Source organism: Seriola aureovittata, chromosome 2 (assembly GCF_021018895.1).
Source record: "Seriola aureovittata isolate HTS-2021-v1 ecotype China chromosome 2, ASM2101889v1, whole genome shotgun sequence".
In the NCBI taxonomy this organism is placed as follows: domain Eukaryota; kingdom Metazoa; phylum Chordata; class Actinopteri; order Carangiformes; family Carangidae; genus Seriola; species Seriola aureovittata.
Genome location: NC_079365.1, coordinates 24,898,331 through 24,919,049, shown reverse-complemented (window position 1 = coordinate 24,919,049; position 20,719 = coordinate 24,898,331). Strand labels below are relative to the sequence as shown.

At 43.0% G+C, this 20,719-nt stretch overlaps 1 protein-coding gene across 14 annotated transcripts in view; it reads left to right on the top strand.

Annotated features, from left to right (window-relative positions):
• The window catches only part of tead3b (TEA domain family member 3 b), a 29,856-nt gene that overhangs the window by 450 nt on the left and 8,687 nt on the right, over positions 1-20,719 (top strand). For 5 of the 14 annotated variants that reach the window (XM_056398429.1, XM_056398413.1, XM_056398437.1 and 2 more), the window contains exons 2-6: positions 57-199; positions 12,715-12,969; positions 19,789-19,853; positions 20,431-20,493; positions 20,638-20,700. In XM_056398429.1, the coding sequence (XP_056254404.1) occupies positions 12,846-12,969; positions 19,789-19,853; positions 20,431-20,493; positions 20,638-20,700 (315 nt within the window). In that variant the 5' untranslated portion in view covers positions 57-199; positions 12,715-12,845. Of the gene's footprint in view, positions 1-56; positions 200-1,210; positions 1,259-12,714; positions 12,970-19,788; positions 19,854-20,430; positions 20,494-20,637; positions 20,701-20,719 lie in introns of all 14 variants that reach the window. The other 9 variants (XM_056398456.1, XM_056398452.1, XM_056398450.1 and 6 more) reach the window with 4 other exon arrangements.

The window sequence follows — 20,719 nt, the reverse complement described above, 5'->3', positions numbered from 1 at the left end:
CTTCTCCTCTGACAGCAGAGAACTGGGCCAATATGTTTGTTTTCTGTCTCGCTCAGTTCGTGGCCGGATCCAACACTTCCAGCCTTGTTCCTCCAGAGGAATCCGACAGTTATATACCTACAGGCTCCGAGAGACACAAACAGGAACGATTTGGAGGAATACACAACTTCAGTCTGGTTTGGATCTCGGCATCCCAAAGGTAAGACGGAGTTCTTGATTTGTCAGCATAGATCTCCTGTTCGCCCACCAGCAGGCATCCAAACAAAAAGCAGATTGCTTATTTAAAAACAAGAAAGTAAAATTCCCAAGAAAAAAACAAAAAAAAACAAAACGTGTGAAGTAATCTGTTCACACGGAGACTGATGGCAACAGGCACTTTCTCTGTAGTTTTGAGTCTGGCAACCATGAGATTAAAGTGAGTAAATGGTCAACTAACTTTATTTTGTTTTCTTTTTTGGGGTCAAACTTTTGACCCATACAAAAAATATCCTAATTTTAACAGTAGTTGCGTCCTAGTTTTAGATTTATAAGTTTTTTCCAAAGCAAACTTTAAAACAGACTTTATTTATACAGACATGTACGACAATATATAGTGAGAAAAGCTACCAGCACATTGCAAACAGTTGAGAAACATAAAATAAAGCCAGTGCAGGCTTCACAGGATTTGATTTGACCGACCTGTGTGTGAACTGCACTTGTGCTCACTAAAAAAAAAATATGTCTGTTTGATCACAGCTGTGAGCCCCGTAGGTTTGATTTAGAAATACCAGCCCCTCTGTTGTCGTTTATTTGTTTATTAGCTGATCAAAAAAAAAAAAAACCCAACATGAAAACAAGAGAATATTTGAAACCTTCCTACTTTGGTCAATGTGGATGAGTTTCTGATCTCATATGAAATACGCGACAGACTCAAGGCTGCCAGAAAAACAATATCTATATAAAAATAACTGTCTGGAAACGATGGCACAAGGGAACAGTGACATCATGATAAATAATGACCACATTTTTTCTAATAACTTTAACTTGTCATTTAACTACTAAATAATAACTTGTCATTATGAAAATTTAAATTAGTATTCATGATTTAATTGGCTATGTACTGTATCTATCTTAAAAGATATAAATGTTCTTTCTTTCTTTCTTTCTTTCTTTCTTTCTTTCTTTCTTTCTTTCTTTCTTTCTTTCTTTCTTTCTGTGTGCCAACAAACAGGGCATGTGATGATACTCTGCAAAGTCCCACTAAGTACATAATTCATAGGTGAGGATTTGAGATGCATGGATATGTATGAGAGCTAATAGTGTAACAGTGTGAGTGCCACCTCAGGTCTACACCTGCTCTCGGTCTGTGTTGTCACTTCAGGCTCTGATCAACCTTGTAGGAATTTATCGATTTTATTTTTCTGGACAGAGGCTGAATCTTTTAGCTGATTAGAGAATTGAAGGACGACATGTTATCACCTCCTTCATCCCTAATGTGTACAGTCGTATGAGCTGTGGAGTTAAATCAGTGCCCGTCAACAGGTTTGACTAAACTGCAGAATGCAGTCGGTCAGGTTAGTGACAGTGAGGAGAATAACCTGTTAACTCTGCTCTCTGTTAGTCACTCTCTGTTTTTCCCGCAGCAACATTCTTTCCTCCACATGTATTTTACATATTTTGAAAATATTTTCTCCAAGATTGTCAGGAAACAAAGAGCTTCAGCAGGGGAAGAGTTTTTACTGCTCTGTCTTTAATCCACGCGGCTGTAAATTTAAATACGACAGGCTTTTGGTGAGCTCTTCGAAGCCTTTTCATGCAGCTCTGATAAAGTGGGTGATCACATATCTTATGGCAGTTAGTCTTAATAGCTGATGGTTGAAAGGTAAAAATCTACAGTGTGAGCGCCTCTTACTTTATATTAACATGTGGAAATGATGTTCTGTAAAGAAACGATCAACCAGTACAACCAAACAATGTGTCCTTGGTAAATGAGACCAACCACGCCAAGATGCCTAATAATAGATTTCAATGCTGATGGGTAAATCTGGAAAGGATTAAGTATTCTGCTGCTCCGACAGATTCCCTCTTCATTGTTTTTATGCAGCATGAATGCATCAGGCCTCCCAATGTACAATGTGGTCTTTTTTTTTTTTTTTTTTTTTTTTTTCCTTGAACGTACTTTATGTTTCTCAGCCGTTGTGGATTTAACGTGAACGCTCTGAACTCGTGCAAGGGGAAAGTTTTACAACTTCACCCATGTCATGGAGGTCAATTAGATTACTCTGGGTATATCCCCTTAAAGTGGCTGTTTTCTCTCTTTTTACTCCCCAGCTGTGGTCTTTCAGGTTTATCAGAGGGAAGACTTAATGAGCATGTGCTTGCTTCATGAGGGTAAAAGAAAAAAAAAAATCTGTAATCCTCTGATGTTTTGAAACATACGTTTGCTCAGAAAGTGTAGAGAAACTGTAGGTATTTCCTAGAACGTGTGGTGTTGTGCTGATTCCGGAGCGGAGGTGCATCCTCTCCTTGCGCCGCAGAGTGTTTACTTTGGATGCGGAGTCTGTTGACCGTTTGTCACCAGCAGCTTCACCCGTTTGTGTTAAACCCACAGAAGAATGGCTAATGAGCTTTTGCCCATTTGTGCAGAGCTCGGTTGGTTTTTAGCACCATCCCCAGAAGTGCTCGTCCAAATGGTGGACACTTACCCCTCTGTCAACCCAGATCTGAACAAATACCACTTATGTCTGCATGGTGAGCACACAGAAGGCCTCAGAGAAAAGCCCACAGCTCTCAGCAGTGGGGCATTAATGACAATCTGGAATACAATATGCAGTTCGACCCTCACTAGCAGTGGATGGCTTAAAGAGTGCACTTGTGTTGATGAAGAGTGTAGTGTGCTATTTATTACGGTGACACAACCAGTGAAGAAAAAGGCAACATTTCAAAAGCTGCATGCTCTCTCACCGACTGGAAGTAACACACCGGTTACTTCATTCTTAAAGTCCCCAGTAACACGATTTATCAACATTGTATTCACGGTAATGCACTGCACATGTTTACATATCCTCCAAACCATGAGGTTTTCACAGATAAGCTTTCTGGCCTCCTGTTCGGACCACTCAGGGGAGGAGCCGGGGAGTGGCCTAGAACAGTGTAGTCTTTGTGTCAGTTGTCCCCAAGTTGCAAAACGTCTTAGTTGTTCTTTCTCTGGCGACCAACTGTTACGAGTGATGTTCCACATAAATGTACTCTAAAGAAACTTCTGTGCGGCCACAGTGTGTGTGTGCGCCAGTGTCCTCGGCACCTTCAGCCTCCACTGTAGATAACAGGAGGCTCGCTTTTGCACTGGGTCCCGTCTGGGGTTTTTTAGAGACGGGTGTGTGTGGCCTGTGTGTCGCACTGGAGCTCCAGTGACCCAAGGGCACTCATGTGAAACCCCTTTAATCCCTGTGCTCAGAGTGTTTTGGGTTGGGGGGGATGATCTCCTTCTTCAGCACAGAGCTATTCGTTGTGGATGTCGGTAATACAAAACAACACAGGTGTCTGAGTGATTCTGAGGCATGATCACTCCTTTATGAGTATATGTACATACATTAAGTATTTTTCACGTCTAATCATAGTTTCTCCTTGTGAAAAACGTCTCTATATGACCCCGATCAAAGCCATGGCTGCTTTTAATGCCTTGTTCCACAATTTCTACGGTTAGATGAGTTATTGGCTGGTGCGTTCTGCTGCAAAGTTATGCATGTCTTAAAGGTTTCACAGATTATGGCTTCAAACCGCTCCCCTCACCACAAAATGACCAATTCAGGCTAGAATGGCTTCACTGCTACGTTCCCTGGAAAATTTCCGATTAAAATGCTGATTCAGGCCGTTAAAAAAAAAAAAAAAAAAAAAAAAAAAAAAAAAAGTACTCTGGCGCAGTCGCCCCGCTTTGTGTCAGTCTTTCCCTCTTCGGCTGGATTAAGGCTTAATTCTCTGAAAGTGTGACAATTGAAGGTAGACCACATAGCCAGCAGCATCCAGTGTTAAAATAGAACAATGAATGAATGAATCAGGCCTTATGTTCTGGCTCCGGCTCGACGTGTGATACTTATTTATCCGCCTGAGTCTCACAGTGACTCATTTAGGAAACTAGTAACCTCTTCTTACCTCAGAGTGAGCGAGCCTGTTTCCACACTGTGTGATTTGTTTACAAGACAACAACAAATAGGAGTCAGTTGTGGCGGTTTTTATGGTGTAAATGTTTTTTCAAAAAATGTATGTCAAACTGTTCCAGCTCAGATCGTTTTCACACAGACAATGTGGCTGTTCATTCTTGCGTGCAGGACGCTGGCTCTGAGCGTTATTATTTTTCTTGGGCAGCTGGTATCAAACTGCAAATGTTTGACTTGACAAGGGGTGCATGTGGCATGCGTGTTCATGTGTGTGTGTGTGTGTGTGTGTGTGTGTGTGTGTTTGTCTCAGCTTTTCCCTCTGCCTCTCTTTCTGCCTCTTGCCGTGTGAGCTGTTGGCTGTCCAGCCCTCCTCTCACTCTCAGCTCTGATTGTTTCCTGAGCGCCGTGCCAGATAGGAAGTAGGAGGAAGTTATTGGAGGAGCTGGAGAGAATTTATTAGGGCCAAACACAGACACAGGAGGGAGAAGGGAGGGTGGTGACTCTGATTTTCTTTTTTTTAAAAATGGGGCTCATGCCTTTCATGAGTCTGAGGAAGGCAGCGGTGTCACCAGCCAGCTCATCACCTTCAATTTATCCCTTAAATAAAGGAGCAGTAACACTGTTACACATGTGCGTTTGCTGTAAATGCGTGTGTGTGTGTTGCAGTGTGTCAGGAGGAATAAGGCAGCGTTTCCCATTCTTGTCAGAGAGCAGCTTTCCTGGCCTGGAACCTAAAATGTTTTCTTTATCTGTAATCTGACCTTAGAGAGCAGCTGCTCCTTCTGCCGCCAAGTCCTGTTGTTTCCTCAAGTGTTAGTGTGTGTGTGTGTGTGTGTGTGTGTGTGTGTGTGTGTCGAGGGGGTCTCAATGTGACAGCGAGCGCTCCCTCTACATCTGTGAGCACCCTTCAACCTTAACAAGACTTGTGGTTTTCATGTGGAGGAGTTTTAGGCTGCAGATTTGTTACTGTGTATAAACGTTAAGTCTGGTGGAGGTGTGTTTAACTCTCAGCTGAGCGGGGGTTGGGGTGAGGGGGGGTGGGGGGGGGGGGGGGGGGGGGCTTTTAGCTCCCAGCAGGACTCAGTTCTTTGCCAACAAGTGTCCCAACTCTAGCAGCAACCTTAAAAAAAAAAAAAAAAAAGGCTGCAATTTTAAAGATGGGGATAAATGTTGTAGTGTATTGGTTAGCAAACAGATGGAGGTGTATACACTCTGACAGTGGGCGTTGATGAGACATGCAAACACAACAGGCTTGATGGATCAACAGTGGGGGAGACGGATTTGATGGAAATCTGTTAACAATCTGCTTTGGGACATGAGTCAATAGAATTGAGTCATGATGGGGTTGTACAGAGTTGTGGATAGAAGAGGGAAGCTGATTTACACGAAGGGCTTGTGTGTGGTTTGACCAAAATGTAACATTTACCTCAATAACAAGAAATAATACAGAGAAATGTCTGAATCAAAATCAACATAGAAGCGAAGCGGAGTTTCTGGCACAACTTCACTTACTTCCAAGGTGCATGGAGGAAGAAAATAAAGTGTGAAGAGGTCAAAACTCCAGCAGCACTCGCAGTATACTGAACTTTATTATTAGAGCGGCGTGTTTCGGCTTGTGGGTGACCCCCGATGAAGGCCACAAGCCGAAACGCGCCGGTCTAATAATAAAGTTCTTCTGTTTACTGCAAGCGTCGTTGGAGTTTTGACCTCTAAATCAAAATCAATATCAGAAATGTTGTTTTAATCATACCTATCTTTATCTTAAAGCTGCTATAATCAGTATTTTTTCGTATACAATGTATGATGTTAAAGGGGGATGAACTCGCAGAGGATAATCACCCGACTCTGTAGTTCCCCCTCAGCTGTTCGAGCTATTTTCAGATCACCGTTTTTTGTTTGACAGCCCGCAATCTTCAGTGTTTTGGTTCAGTCTGGACGCTCTCATCAGCACTGTTCTCAGCAAAATAAAAGCTCTTATAAACCCACTGCACACCACCTTCTGCCCAACACCAAACAGAAGACAGGCTAAATGAACGACTAGCTTGTGAGCATAGTGGAGCTTTTTGGCAGCTAAAAGAGCCGGATGTTTTCCCTCAGGAGTTGGTAGAGACCAAACCGGAGCTTAAAGGAGAGCGGAATAACGCTCTTACGTTCATCGCTTTGCCAAAAACGTGACTCCCAATGAAAACTAATAGCGCTCCGTGTCTGTCTGGATGTGTAAAGCCGCTGTTTGCTAACATGTCGCATCAACTGGAGAAGGTGATAATATGTCAGTGCGGTGTTCACAGCTTGTTGCACTGTCCACAAGTAGCCCCCCCCCCCAAAAAAAAACCCTGTTGTTGCTCTGTTGTTTTGAAGAGGTGTAGAATGAGGACAAGTTGCTGGATGACGGTGCGGTGCTCTGTATTTGAAAGCACCTGGAGAAAATATATCATGAACGTACTTAATGTTTGGATCAGCTTTTGGTTTATGCATCTCTCCTGACTCCCATCGTTCCAGGTGCATAAAGACGGCGGCCTCTTTGGCCGTCGCCATTCGATGATTCTGGTCCCAGAGTGCATAAATAAGAACAAGACAATTTCTGCACCAAACGTTCTGTGTGAACTGGCCTGAGAAAAGAACACATATCTGTTTGTTGTGTTGTTGTCTGGTATTTACAGCATGTTTAACGAGTAACATCAAAACGGTTGTGTTTTTCTGCATGAAGCTCAGGCCGGCTTGACACCAATAAAATAAATGTTTCTCTGACTGTTGTGTTGCTCACGAGGAGGGGCCAGTTTCTGTTGAAGCTCAGTCGCTTTGAGAGACCGCAGCTGAAACACTTAACTTAAAGGTCTTCGGATTCAAATAAATAATGTGCGTGTGTGTAAAATAAATAGCAGGAGCAAGAAACTAAGAAAAACTTTGAACTTATAAGTCACCTACTGTACACACAATGTGTCTAACTGTTGTTCTTGGTACCAGTACTACTGTCCTAGCTCAATGGGCTCGCATGGCTCTCATGGTGGGCTGTTTAGTCTCTGTTTCAATATATTTCTGTGATCCATCCTGTTTGGTCTTAAACTCCGCTCGATTCAACAAATGTTTTTTTCCCACCAGTGGACTGGAGAGGAGATGTTGCCATCAGGCCATAAAAATCAGAGACATGACAGAGTAATTTTGACTCAAGGTCTTGCCTCACTGTAGTCTTTGAATTCCACTGCGTAAGTAGAAATCCATCTGGCTGGTCCATCTGAGTGCACCGAGATGATCTCATGTTCAGTGGAAGATGAAATTGAAAAAAAATTGTCATCTCTGCCTTTTCTGATTGAGTAAGTGTTATTGTGCCGAATGCTGAATGTCAGGCCGTCCATTTATTACTGGAGCACACAGACTCTTGTTTGTTTTCCAGCCTGTAGGTGTTTGTAAGGGATTTTGTACATTCTGTGGCACACTTAAACAAACGTCTGTGATGGAATCCCTTCCCTGATTTAGGCTACACCGACTGCTTTCCTCCGTGTGACCTGCAGCAGCCTGAGAGTGACTCAGTAGAATTACTGGAATTCACTGGGACATTTCACCGCACTGAGTCCTGTCTAGGGTGAAAAAGGGAAACGCAGTACGGGTGCCAATAAACTCTGGTCTGTTCGTAGATGGAGCTGGAGCAGAGATAAGCCGATTGCTGAGAACAGACTGCAATGTGATCGCTGCGTTCAGGGGCTGGGAAAATGGGAAGAGGGATTCTGGTGCATGAATGGTGCCGTTTGAATGAACGTGCGAGGCGCATAGCTTTGCAGCGTTATTTACATTCCTGCAGCACATTGGAATTCTGTAGCATGTTGGTCTCAGAGTCCCGTGGCCTGAATCCCAGAAAGTGGGAGGGGAGGTGTGTCCTTGATTTTTGTGTTAAAATGTGAGAGCAGCGTGTCTTTCAGTCAACATCTGTAATAAACCCTGCCATCTGGCACACGCCTGATGGAGTCCCACACACAGGTCTGTTCACGGGACCATGGCAGCAGCTAATGATTATTATCATTATGTATTCATCAGCATATTATGTTTTGACTATTCAAGTACTTGTTTGGTTTATACAACCTCAGAAAGCACTGAAAAATGATTATCACAATTTCCTAAAGGCCAGGATGTGTCATCAAATGTCCTGTTTTGTTTGAGCACCAGCCTAAAACCTAAAGATATTCAATTTATCATCACATAAAACAACAAATCCTCACAATCAAGAACCTGGAACTGGAGGTTATTTGGCTTTTTTAGCTTGTAAAATGACTTAAACAATCAATCAATAATCAAAAACAGTTGCAGATGAATTTTGCATGCAATTAATTGACTAATTGTCACAGCCTGCATGGATCTGTTTTACCCGTTTTTATGTATCTGCTCATGAGTGGAACCTCATATATCTACAGTTTAGTTTGTTGTATGAGTCATTACTATATTATGGAGATTCTCACCCAAACGAGGCTCAAAGGGACATTACAGTGTGCTTGTGAGAGCTGTTTTAATATAATCAATATGTTAATTACACCATCTTTTCTTTTCAAATGTCGTACTGGCAGTAAATCACGCCGGATAGCGAATCCCTAAGGTCTTCATCTTGAAAACATTTATTGGAGCTCTCTACGACTGTCAAACTAGCTGTTGCATTTGCCCATAAAACTGTCCTTGTGACTTCACGTAGCTCTCACTTCTTTTTTTTTTTTTCATGAAGTCATGACTATTGTCCTGATTTAAATCCTGTGACTCCACCAGAGGATGTATTGAAAAGTGGCTCCAGTGACAATGCCCTGCCTCTAGTCTGAGCTCTGAGCGTCACGAAGCGGGAGCGTGTTCACTGCTGATGTTGCATTCCAGCTGGAACAATCCCACTGTTTTCCAGACCTCAAAGTGGACGCCTAAATTGGACAACAAACCCCCCCCTCTTCCCCTTCCCCCACCATCACCACCACCACCACCACCCATACACACCCCCTTTCCCCCTCTGCTCTCCAACCAACCAACCAACCAACCAACCCACCCACCACCCACTCCTCCCATACACGCATCCCCTGGTCTCCTGTCCTTATTTGGGTAGAGACGTTCTGAGCGCTGGGTGGAGGGGGGGGGGTGGGGGGGGGGGGTCAGAGGAGGGAGGGAGGGCGTTGGGTTGACACAAGGGAGGCAGGAGGAGAAACAGTGAGCACTCGCAGCCCTTTCTTAATAAGGACATGTCTGGAATTCAGGCCCCTCTCTCAGTGAAGAGCTTCTCTTTCGTAGCACCTCACTTGAACGCACTCTTGTGAGCACTCGGGGCTCCGTCCAGATCGTCAGATCCGCGTGTTCCACCGAGCAGCGTTTGCTGCTCTTCACAGCTCGCGGTGCGAAGGAGGTTTGCAATGTTTTCTCTGCTATAATTGGAGATAAACAATAAGAGTGGCTGGCCCTCGCTCCCCGCCTCACTGTGCCACCAGTCTTTGATTATTGCCCCGGCTTTACTGAAGCTGTTGCCCCCACAGCACCTGTGCATTCATTAATGAAATACTTTGGGCTGCCTGAGAGACATTTCCACACCAGACCACACAGGCAGCATCTGCTATACTCGAGGCTGAGACAGAAATGTAAAGGTTACACCAGTGTTGATGTCACTGTGTGAGATTTTAATTTGCAGCATTGCACAGACTCCTGACGGCAAGACAGTGAAACGAGCTGCCATAAATGTTGAGATAGCTGTACAGTAATGTGTAACATGTGGCGTCTGTTTTCTTTTGCATTTTTTAAAACTTAAAAAGATTAAATTCCATTTAGGGTTGCAGCTAATGATTATTTTCATTGTTGCTAATTATTTATTCTTGAGTAATCTTTAAGTAAAGTGTCGATCAGTTTCCCCTGATCGACATATTGCGTGCAGATAATCGTTTTAGTCATTTCTCAAGCAACAGTGACTTGTAAATATTTGCCGTTTCCATTTTTATCAGATGTGAAGATTGTAGCTTTTCTTTGTCATGTGTGACGGTAAACTGAATATCTTTGGGCTGTGAAGACGTTTGAAGACGTCATCTTGAGCCGTTGTTAATTCTAACAGGCATTTTTCATTTTATAGACAGAAAAATGAATCGAGTAATAATTGGCGGATTAATCTGTGATTAATCCTGTCTTCTTTCTGCTTCTTTGTCTAACAGTACAGTCACTTTACTGCTATACCAGACAAAGAAAATCAGAATATCCTCACATTTCAGAAGCTGGAACCAAACAACACATTTCTGTGTGGTTTTTGTCATTGTCCTTTGGATGCATATTTTGTAGAACGTATCAGGCCTTTTGGCAGGACAGAATACGATTGAACGAACCCAGACTCTGGTCATACGTAGTTCGCCGTCTTTGGTGGGGATCCAGCCGTGTGATCTGTGAGGACTGAGACGGATCATTTGAGCTGTTGATGAGTGCTCAGTTTCAGTGTTGAGTTTTCACATTGTGACCCTCTTCCACAGGGTCCGCCATAACCATTACCCCCTCAGCTAAAATTAGCGGCTTGACTCGTGGATACCTGTCAAACTCTGGTTTTGGTTCCGGCACGTCCATAAACTTCATGTTGTATGTCATGTGTAGTAGAGTATCACTGCGGGAGCAGGATAACTGATCCGCTCGTCTCCGATGGGGAGAGAAAGGAAACATCACTGATCCTCCACTTCTGCTTTGTCACCAGTTCTTGGATGATTGGATGATGATTGGATGATGGAGGACTTGGTGTAACTGCAGCACCTTTCTAAATACTAACACATTAACAGAAGAGAAGGGATATTTCTGGGATATTATGAATTTCCATATTTTATTTTATTTACATTTTGTATTTTATATTGTAGACTTTCTGTCCTATCACAAATGTATCCATATAAAGTAAAATAACATCATGGCCACACAGTTCTGGTGTAATTACACTATGAAGCATCACACAAGTGACACAAACCTCCTGAGAGAGGTCAGAACAAAACTACAGAAAACCGATTAATCTATAATACCTTTATTTAATATTCATATAATTTGATCACTGTAGTTTTTCCCACAGGAACACTCACTTTGGCGCTCTCTGTGTTTATCCGTTAAACTTTGATTTTTGTCAGCATCTGCAGAAATGCTAAAGTACAAACACAAGCATCCTTAGAGGATCATGGTTACCTCATAGACTTCCATCTCAGAAACAATACAACGCTGAAAAGGCATCTTGAAAAATACTTAAGATCTCTGCCTGCAGTCAGCCATAAGCCAACCACATTGAGACACAGTTCCCAGACCACAAGAATTCTTTGAGGCCAGTGCTGATTAGTGAGGTCTTTAAACTTCGTTTTATGGAATATCTTGAATTCATTTGGCCATTTCAGAGAAATAAAATTGAGGAAATTATAGTAATAATTACGGTTAACATTGTTTATTCATACAAATTTAATGACTGCAATAAAGAAAATGTCAAAGGAAGCCAAAACTGTGACCTATAGAGGAATGACATTCCTTTTTAAGCTGCACATTCATTATGCTTTACATGAACTCACACAGTTGTGCTCCGTCTTTGCAGCTACGCAACTAATTCAGTTTATGTAGGTATCTAAAGGAAAACCAGGAGACAAACTTGGCAGGGTTCATGTTCACACTGTACGGAAGCTGATAATCAGGTTGTAGACATAACCGAACTGAATTTTATCGAATCCCTGCTCCACGTTCTCTTGTATTTTATTGATCCTGCTGGCGATGAGCACTATATACCGTAAACCCGACCCCCCCACGCTGACCTCTTTGCCTGAAGGTTAGCGCAGTTCAGTGTGTTGAGATGTCTGTGAGCCGCAGCCATGGATGAACACTGGTCCTGGATTCATGAAACTCGCTCAACCAGCTCGAACGCCGAAATGTTTTTTTTTTGTTGTTTTTTTGGGGGTTTTTTTCTTCGACTTCCTCATTCTTTCCCAACTGGCCGCCTAACATGAAGATCACAAAAATAATATGATGATAAGACATAAAGAAAGACGGTGCCTGGTAATTATATGTTGGATCCAATCAAAGAGGAAATGAGTTAACATTTTTAACTTCCGTCCTGAAGTTCATGGGTTTTTTTAAAATGGGTTTTTGGTTAGCTGACTGAAATAAGGTCTGTGGTTAACACAAGCTCAAGACATTTTCACGTTTTATTCTGCGACATAAAATACGTCAGTCAAGGCCTCACTCTCGTGGCTGGTTGCTAACAAGTGGCTACAGTGAGACTGCAAAGGTTGTTCGGGACGTTAAACATCAACCGATCTACTGCTACAGCCTCGTGTTTGTACTCTTTCTACTCGTTTATACTTTCTAAGAGGAAAGGCTTTTGTAGAAGAGGTAAGCGATAAATGAAATGAAATGTTAGAAGCTTAGTGGTGGTGGTGTAGTTTGTTTATAACATTTTTACTTTTTACCTCTGGTGATTGGATTCAGGCTTCAAAAATAATAAAAGTATCGTTCATTTGTGAAATTTGTTTTGCTGAACAAATCGTAGAAGTATCATAAACTGTAGTTTGTCACAGTCAAGTTGAAACGGCCATTCGTTATTTGTTCATGCTCTGTAACGATGTTTTGTCTTCCTCAGGTCTCCTACAGATCCTTTGATATTGGGGCTCGGGGTCGGGCCCAGGGGGAGCCGCCACCATTGCGTCCAACGAGTGGAGCGCCAACGGTAGCCCAGAAGATGGGCTGGACGGGGACAACGAGGACAAGACCATGGACGGGGACGCCGAGGGCGTGTGGAGCCCGGACATCGAGCAGAGCTTCCAGGAGGCCCTCGCCATCTACCCTCCATGTGGCAGGAGGAAAATCATCCTGTCAGATGAGGGAAAGATGTATGGTGAGTGCACTGGATATCAGCCAGAGAGACAAAAGAACAGCAATTACATGGAAATCAGTTCCATAATGAATGCACAAAAATGAGAAAAAACCACCCATTCCTCAGGGATTTGTGGCTGAAAGAAAACAAACATCCACCATAGTGCCTCGAAAAGAAAAATGAGAAAAATACGTTTCTTCCTCTTGTGCTCGTGTCACATCTTCAACAACGAGGTGAATGTTTTCCTTCTGTAACAAGTCTGTACCTGTTGTGCTGTGACCCAGGGGCAGGTTCTTCCAGTCTCACCAGCTCTCAGTGCTGGTTATTACCGTCCTGAGAGCATCTCAGCTCCCCTCCCCTTGATTTACACCTGTCAATTTCCTCAGTGTTTTTTTTACGCCTTATCTTTTATGGCTTCTTCTGGTAAGAAAAAACCTGCTCTTTGTGTTTTCTTGTGGAGCGGTGCGGCGGTAACGCTGGGAGAGTTTTGCCTGTAGGTGACTGGTTGGGTTTTCTTATTTTTTTTTCCTGGAGAAGTGTTGTGTTTGATGCTGGATGGCTCGGTTAAATTAGCGATAATTAGCACAGCATGAATCGGGGCTCAGGAACAAAAACATCCCATTGGCACGCTGTTCTGTCGAAGATTTCAAACATCCATATGGTTTCAGATTAGTTATTCTGTATCCTGCAGCGGGTTCATTAAATTGCAGGTGTTGAGCCCTCAATGTCCTGAAAAACTCCAGATGGATATGTTGGCAAGACCTTTGGTAGAATCACTGACATCCAGGTGTAGGAAATTGAACGCATTTGTGTTTCATTATTTTGATCCCACATTCCCATTCCCGTCGTTGAGACAGCGCACGCTTCTGTAATTAGATTTAGCATTTGAAATTTTGCTGAACAGCAGTAACGGTTGATTGACAGGAATTGTGCTCCTTCCTTTACTGTTTTACTTGGCCGTGTCCTCAACAAACCTCTTTTTGGTTTTGAGAAATTATGTTCTTTTCACCATCGTAATTCAACTCCCTCAAGCCGTGCTTTGTAAGACTTCCTTGCCCTTTAATTATTGTCCATCATGTCTCAAAAAGTTGAAATTGATTCCAGCTTCAATGCAACCATAAAAACCATCAATCATGGCCACCAAGGTCCCAGACAGACGGTGTATTTTAGAAGCATTAGTGTTTGTTTTAAAAAGTACGGGTTTTTTTGGGTGGCTTCTCTGTCCTTGACGTCAGATGGGATTCTTTTGGCGTGATTCACCCGAGATGGAATCTCATCCTCTCATTCGTCAGGCAGATTTTGATATTCAAGGACAAGTGCATACCTGAGATAACTCAGCCACGGTTGCAGCTTCTGTTGTTACTTTGAATGCGGCTCAAGGAGAAAATAGTGAGGAAACCAGGCGCTGATTGATCGCTTTAACACTTTAAGTGGACTTCAAGTAGAAATGCCAAACATTTGCTGGTTGTGGCTTTTCAAATGAGAGGATTTACTGGTTCATCTTTTTTTTAACATTGTAAATTGTATATTTTTGGGATTTGGACTCTTGGTTGGACAGAACAAGATATCTGATGAGATTTTCTTGGGCTCTACGATCTCATAACGGGCATTTTCACAATTTTCTGGCTTAAATGGATGAAACAATTTATTGATTGTAAAAAGCATTGACACAATAATCAATGCTGAAAATATTTAGCTGCAACCCAGAGAGACAAATATAAACAAATAAAAAGATGCTAAAAACAAAACAACAGATCTAAACTGTTGGACTAATGATAACATGTTCAGTCCGTTTACAGTTAGCGTTTCTGATGTCATTCAGTAATGAATGTGCTCAGTTTTATTTTGATTTAATCAAATTTTCATTTTTGGCAGATTTTAAGGACATAAACAAACATAACGACATATCAGTAAACTTAGTCTGTAATTTTCCAGACTGACAAAAGTAGTTTACAAGATAATTTTAATTTGAGTTTTATGTGAAGACCTTAAACATAATATACAGCAGCAGTCTTTAATTTCAACCTAAATAACAGTTTATTTATTACTATAACAGTAATCAGTTTTGTGTGGCAGAGCGGCGTTGAGTCGCAGGCTCTATACATTCGCCACGAGAACGTCAACAAAGAGGCAGGCCGTGCACAAACCTGCCCCCTTAGCAATGAACGCTCAGGACCCCTTTTAGAGGCCGGTTTTTTTCTAGAGCACTAAACACCCTCTCCATTTACAATTAGTCATCTGAGGCTCTGCTGGCAGAGCCAAGGCATGCCCTAGAAGAAGCTTTCTGACAAGGTGATTACCTCAGACATCTAAAAGCTGCCCTGACGTGAGGGTAGGGGAATTTTAACGATTGCGCTGTATGTAATGCTGTCTACCTTGCAGTCTCAGACTCCCAGTGGCCTCCGAAAGCAGGCAAGTCATCCCTCCCATTGGGAATTCCACTTTTTCTGCCAGGATTTTTTTTTTTTTTTTTTTTTAAGTTGGTGGGAAACCTTTGCAAATTTCCGTTAGCAAGTGGACTGCTTCATACATGTGTATTCTTTGCTCTACAAACCTGTCTAGACTTCCCAGCAGTATTGCCAGTCATTTACGCGGCTCAGGGGTGACAAACAGTTCAAAGGAGAATAACACTCAGTTTTAATAAATCACACATGTAAATAACCATTCCAGTTTTCTCTGAACATGAACAACAATTAAAGAACTTCGACTCTTGTGTTTGTTGTTATAACAGCTGAAATACATCTGCTACTGTGTGTCAAAACTTTCACATCTGTAGGGTCAACATAAGGCTGCAGCCAGAAGCTGGTTAGCTTAGCTTAGCATAAAGACCTGAAACAGAGGGAAACATCTTGCCTGGCTCTGTCCAAAGGTAAAATCCACTCACCAGCATGGGCCTCGGTTTATATACAGATTAAACAAACAAGATATAAAAGATAATTGTTGAGCTTGTGTGTTGCTGGTAGGCAGATTTTGCAGATTTAGTCAGGCTAGCTGTTTTCCGCATGTTTATGTGGGCTGCAGCCATATATATATATAAGGTATGAGAGTGGTATCAGTCTTCTCATCTAACTCTTGGCGAGAAACCAAATTTACCTGCTTCCCAAAATATCAAACCTTTGATTGCTCTGATTTTCCACTGATAGTCGTTGAAAGAGTAACGAACACTCACTGTCCCAGTTAAAATTCTCTGGTACAGGAAGTGACTCTCTGTCACGATCGGTGTCTTTTTGAAATGTAATAAACTGAAAGCAATAGCTGCGGCTCAGAGACGTTTGTTCTTGGGTTGTATTTAATAGCTGGCACATTTTACACCTGAAGTTCAGAGGAATATCTTCAGGGGATGCATGTGCCTAAAGAAATGTGGCCTGTCTTGTTTTGCTCTGGGTCTGTGCTGACATGTTGTTCACCTGCGTTTTCTGGCCTCGACAGGTGTGTCAAACCCCAAGCACACACACATACACACACCTCTCTCTCAGCCCTGCAGCTGTCACTACTGCAGAGCATTCTGGGTAGAAAGAGAGGAGAAAGATTTTAGTGCTAGAGGGAGGCATATGTCTGCTCTGACCTTTTGAAAGCCACATTAAGAATTAACAGCAGGCTCGGTGCATGTGCAAAGTTGTGAGAAAACATGTGTGTAAAGGTACGACGGAGGGGGCCGAGAGGTCTGTAATGATGACTGAGCACGCCTGGTGCTTCCCTGTCAGCCCCCTCACTGAGATGTTAGGAATGTTTTCAGTCATGGCTGAGCAGTATGTTAGCAATTTAGGATTACCTCAATGTTATGAGAAGGGAGGAGGGGAGAGAATAAGGGTGGAGAAAGGGTTCAGGAGAAAGACAGAGATGGAGGGGGGAGGGGTGAGGGCGGGAGAGAGGGGGGTGTGTGTGTGTGGGGGGGGGTGCTGCTGAGAGTGAGGAGAGATTACCTTTTTGCTCACTATCTTGCATGGAAGTGGAAAATTCCAGCAGCCATGTAGTAAAAGAAAAAGATAGGCGTGTCCTGTCGGGGAAGAGGTTAAGAATGGCAGCCTGCAGCGAACTGAGTGGGTGTTGAGCAATCAACAAGGGAATCATGAGCAGCTCAAAAAGAGGCAGAGGACAAGTGAGGCTGTGCATGCGATTGTACGAGTGTGTCTGTTTGTATGCACCTGTCATGATCCTCTGCTGTGTGGGCCAGCCTTTATACCGTCTCCCTGACCACCCAACCCCACCCCAACCCCCACCACCCCCACCGCGTCAAGCCTGAGCAGATCTTGGCCGCAGCAGAGTGACAACACAGAGATCATATCCTCGATAATTTAACTGTTGGGTTTTGAGAGAGCAGTGTGTCTAAAATATGATCAACTGAAATAACCAGTCCTACTGGGTCACAGATCTAAGAAAACCAGGCCACAGTACTAATTATCCACAAAATGTACTGGGGCATACCACGCAGCTGCTGCTCTGAAGTCCTGGGGCCTTTTTAAAAAATATTTCATGTCAGGTTGTGAATTTATTTTTTAACCGAGGTGATTTGGTTTTGTTTTTGTAGGCATCAACTCACCCTCCTGATTTTATTGATCTGCAGTATTTTATTCCTGGGGTTAAACACGGGACTCCTGAGTAATTTCTCTGTTTTCCGACCATGAAGTTCTGCTATATATCGTTTAGAGTATCATGATTTACAGTATCGTGATCCAGTTTGTCCTTTTTCCACGGAGCACGAGAAGTGGTGCCTGAGAATGTGACTTTATAAAAGTTTATTTGAAAGTTTGAAATCAAACACCAGAGTCTCATGAGCAAACTGTATATCACATAAAACAAAAGCGGTGATTTAAAATATCACAAAACCGACCAGACGTTGTGGTAAAGCTGGAGATGTCATCTCAGCACACGACCGCAGAACTTCACCATTCAACAGATGAACAAAACACATTTTTGACTTACCATGCAACACCAAGGCATTACTGTGCTCCACATTGTTATGATACATGTGACAGTGAAAGTATATGGTCTGCTATTTTAAAATCATTTACATAATCACTTTAATTGTAAAAAAACGACACATTCAGCTTGGTTTTGCTCAGCCGTGATTGAAACTCTGTTGAGTTTAGAGTTTAACCAGCTCCACACAATACTGAGTTCACCTCACCATTCAGACAAGTTCTTATCTTAAGCCTGTTGCATCTAGTTCATACTGTATCTCAGTAGTAGTAGGCCTACTTTGCAATGAGATATCTGTGAAATTCGTAGCAGAACTCTGTGGTTGGGCCCATGTAATGTTTTTCCCTCTTTGCCCCTCAGCTGAAGAGATTGAGAGTGACAGTTGGGCGGGGGTCGAACTGGCATTGTTCTTTCTCTGCCATCCTCTGCTGGGACGGTCGGCAGCAGGTGCTGCTGTCCGTTGAATGCAGGGTCACACAGTGGTGTTGTTTTGGGAAAAGGGGCTGCTTTGGTGCCAGGTGGCAGTTGTTGGCAGAGACAGTTATGGCTTTGTGTTTCTTCCAAGAGTTACTGCATCAGCTGCCCCTTTTGCCTCCCTAACTGACGACCCCCTACCCCAACCTAATGGCCCTGCTTCTCCTAGAGCTGGAAGTGTATATGAGCATGTGTGTGTTGGCTCGAGCTCTGGCTGTGTTTGCAGGCCCAGGCCAATCAGACTGGCTAGCACAGATGTGACAGGCTTAGAGGAATGCTAGGAATGCGGAGGCGCTGGAGCGGGCGTGTCCATCCTTGGCCCGGGGCAGAAGGGGAGGGGCTACCTCAGTATCGGCAGACAGTTCAGCTCTGCTCTGCTGGCCTACCGCCGGGCGGACTGGTTGGAGAGTACGGCAAGTGCTGCAAGCCTGCTGGAGATGGCCTGCAGTACTTTTATGGTAATTGCACTAACCAGGGCCTTTTGGAGGCCAAATGCTAAAAAGTGTGTGAAAAAGCAGGACTTGTTTCTCCTGTCATTATGTGTCTGGATACCCTGAAAGCTGTTCAACTGTAGACTTCCTAGACACACAGTCTATTGTGTGTGTCTGTGTGTGTTTAAGAAAGCACATCTTGACCACTTTTTGTTGGTGAAAATTTCTGTCAGCAACTTTAGACGAGTTTAGGTCATTATTCATAATGACACAGCGGTTCAACCTCTCCCTTTGGCCCAATTTTCAGCCACAGAAACTCAGTAAGCGTGACTTGGCAACAAAAAGAAGTGAGAAAGAATGATGGACTGATTTTTCCCTTGAGACAACATAATAATGCTTTTTGCACTTCTCATACACTAAAGTTGATTTTTGCTTGCGGCTCTTTGCTAAAATGGCAGGCCCTGTTAAAGCACATGCTCAGCACTGAATGTAAAGAGGACCATGAAAGCCCAGAATAGAAGCCTGTTCTCTGCACAACCTGTTTGTGCAGAATGTTGAGAGTGGATGTTATGTCATGAAAAACATGGTACTGTTTTCTAAGCACTCTCTGTAATTAGGCTACAGGACCATGTGAGCAGACAATAAGGAGGTGTGAAACAAGATAATGAAAACTGAGGGGTGAAACAAGAAAATCAACCGACCCGCCTTATTTTTTTGATAAGAAATTAAACTTGCGCGTCTCTTATAGGAAACAGAGGTGTTATTGTGGCCTGTGACCCATGTCAAAAGTGTGTTTGCCCCAGGTCTGAGGAGCTCTGGGAAAGGTCACACTGCTGTTCTTTTGACATGAGACATGTATTGAAGGTATGAGTAGAGCGCCACCCTCTGTCCAGTTTAGGGTATTATCAGTGATCTACGAATGTTGTAGTTTCTGTCCTGTCTTTGTGTATTCTGCCTTCTGTTTTTTGTTCTGTTGTTCTTGTCTGTGACCTTGTTTTTCTGTTTTTGGTTGCAGGTCGCAATGAATTGATAGCGAGATACATCAAACTGAGGACAGGCAAAACCCGAACAAGAAAACAGGTAAACAAGTTTCACTGACGTCGATGACTGAATTTGAATAATCGTGCCTGGGCTTGGCCTAAGTTACTGATCGTCCAAGTCATAAAGAAGAGATCACAAGCTCATAAAATCTGATCCTTAATTACAAGAAGATTACAAATTGTTCTAAGGAAATGTGTCTGATTTTATCATTCATATGTTTGATTGTCAACAAATCTCTTTAGAGCCAAAACTAACAATTTGATAGTCTGTCTCTCAGTAATTTCCTAAAACAGCTGGGTACTGTATTGGTTGGGAACTATTTTAATCAGTGGATTATACACAGAGAGGAGGAGGGAGGGGGGATTGGAGAAGAGGAGTAAGATGTAGAGTATCAGGCTACACAGACAATACTTGAAAGTAGTATCAAGTCATTTTTAGTTTTAGTATTTTCATGGGATCTGATACTAAGAAAGATTTTGAATATCACCGGCTCACCTACTTTTTTGTGTTTTTACTGTTAAGTGTGTGTGTGTGCGTCTGTGCTTGCGTGAGCGGGTGCGTGTATCTGAGTGAATGTCGTTTTTTTATGCTCAAAAACTGTTTCACGCTCCTTTAGGTGTCTAGTCACATACAGGTGTTAGCGCGGAAGAAAGTTCGCGAATACCAGGCGGGTATAAAGGTAGGTGCCGCCAGCCTGCCTCCGGGCAACACTGACTGAGCGTCTCTTTCCTCTTTGGTTACGGCTTCTCTCTTTCTTCCCTTGTCTTTTCTCTCCCTATCTCCTCTTTTCCTCTTCCCTCCTCTTGGCTATTCTTCTGTGCAGGTTTCTAGCCACTTGCAGGTTCTCGCCCGGAGAAAATCTCGCGAGATCCAGTCAAAGCTAAAGGTATGCGCTTCACCGCGGG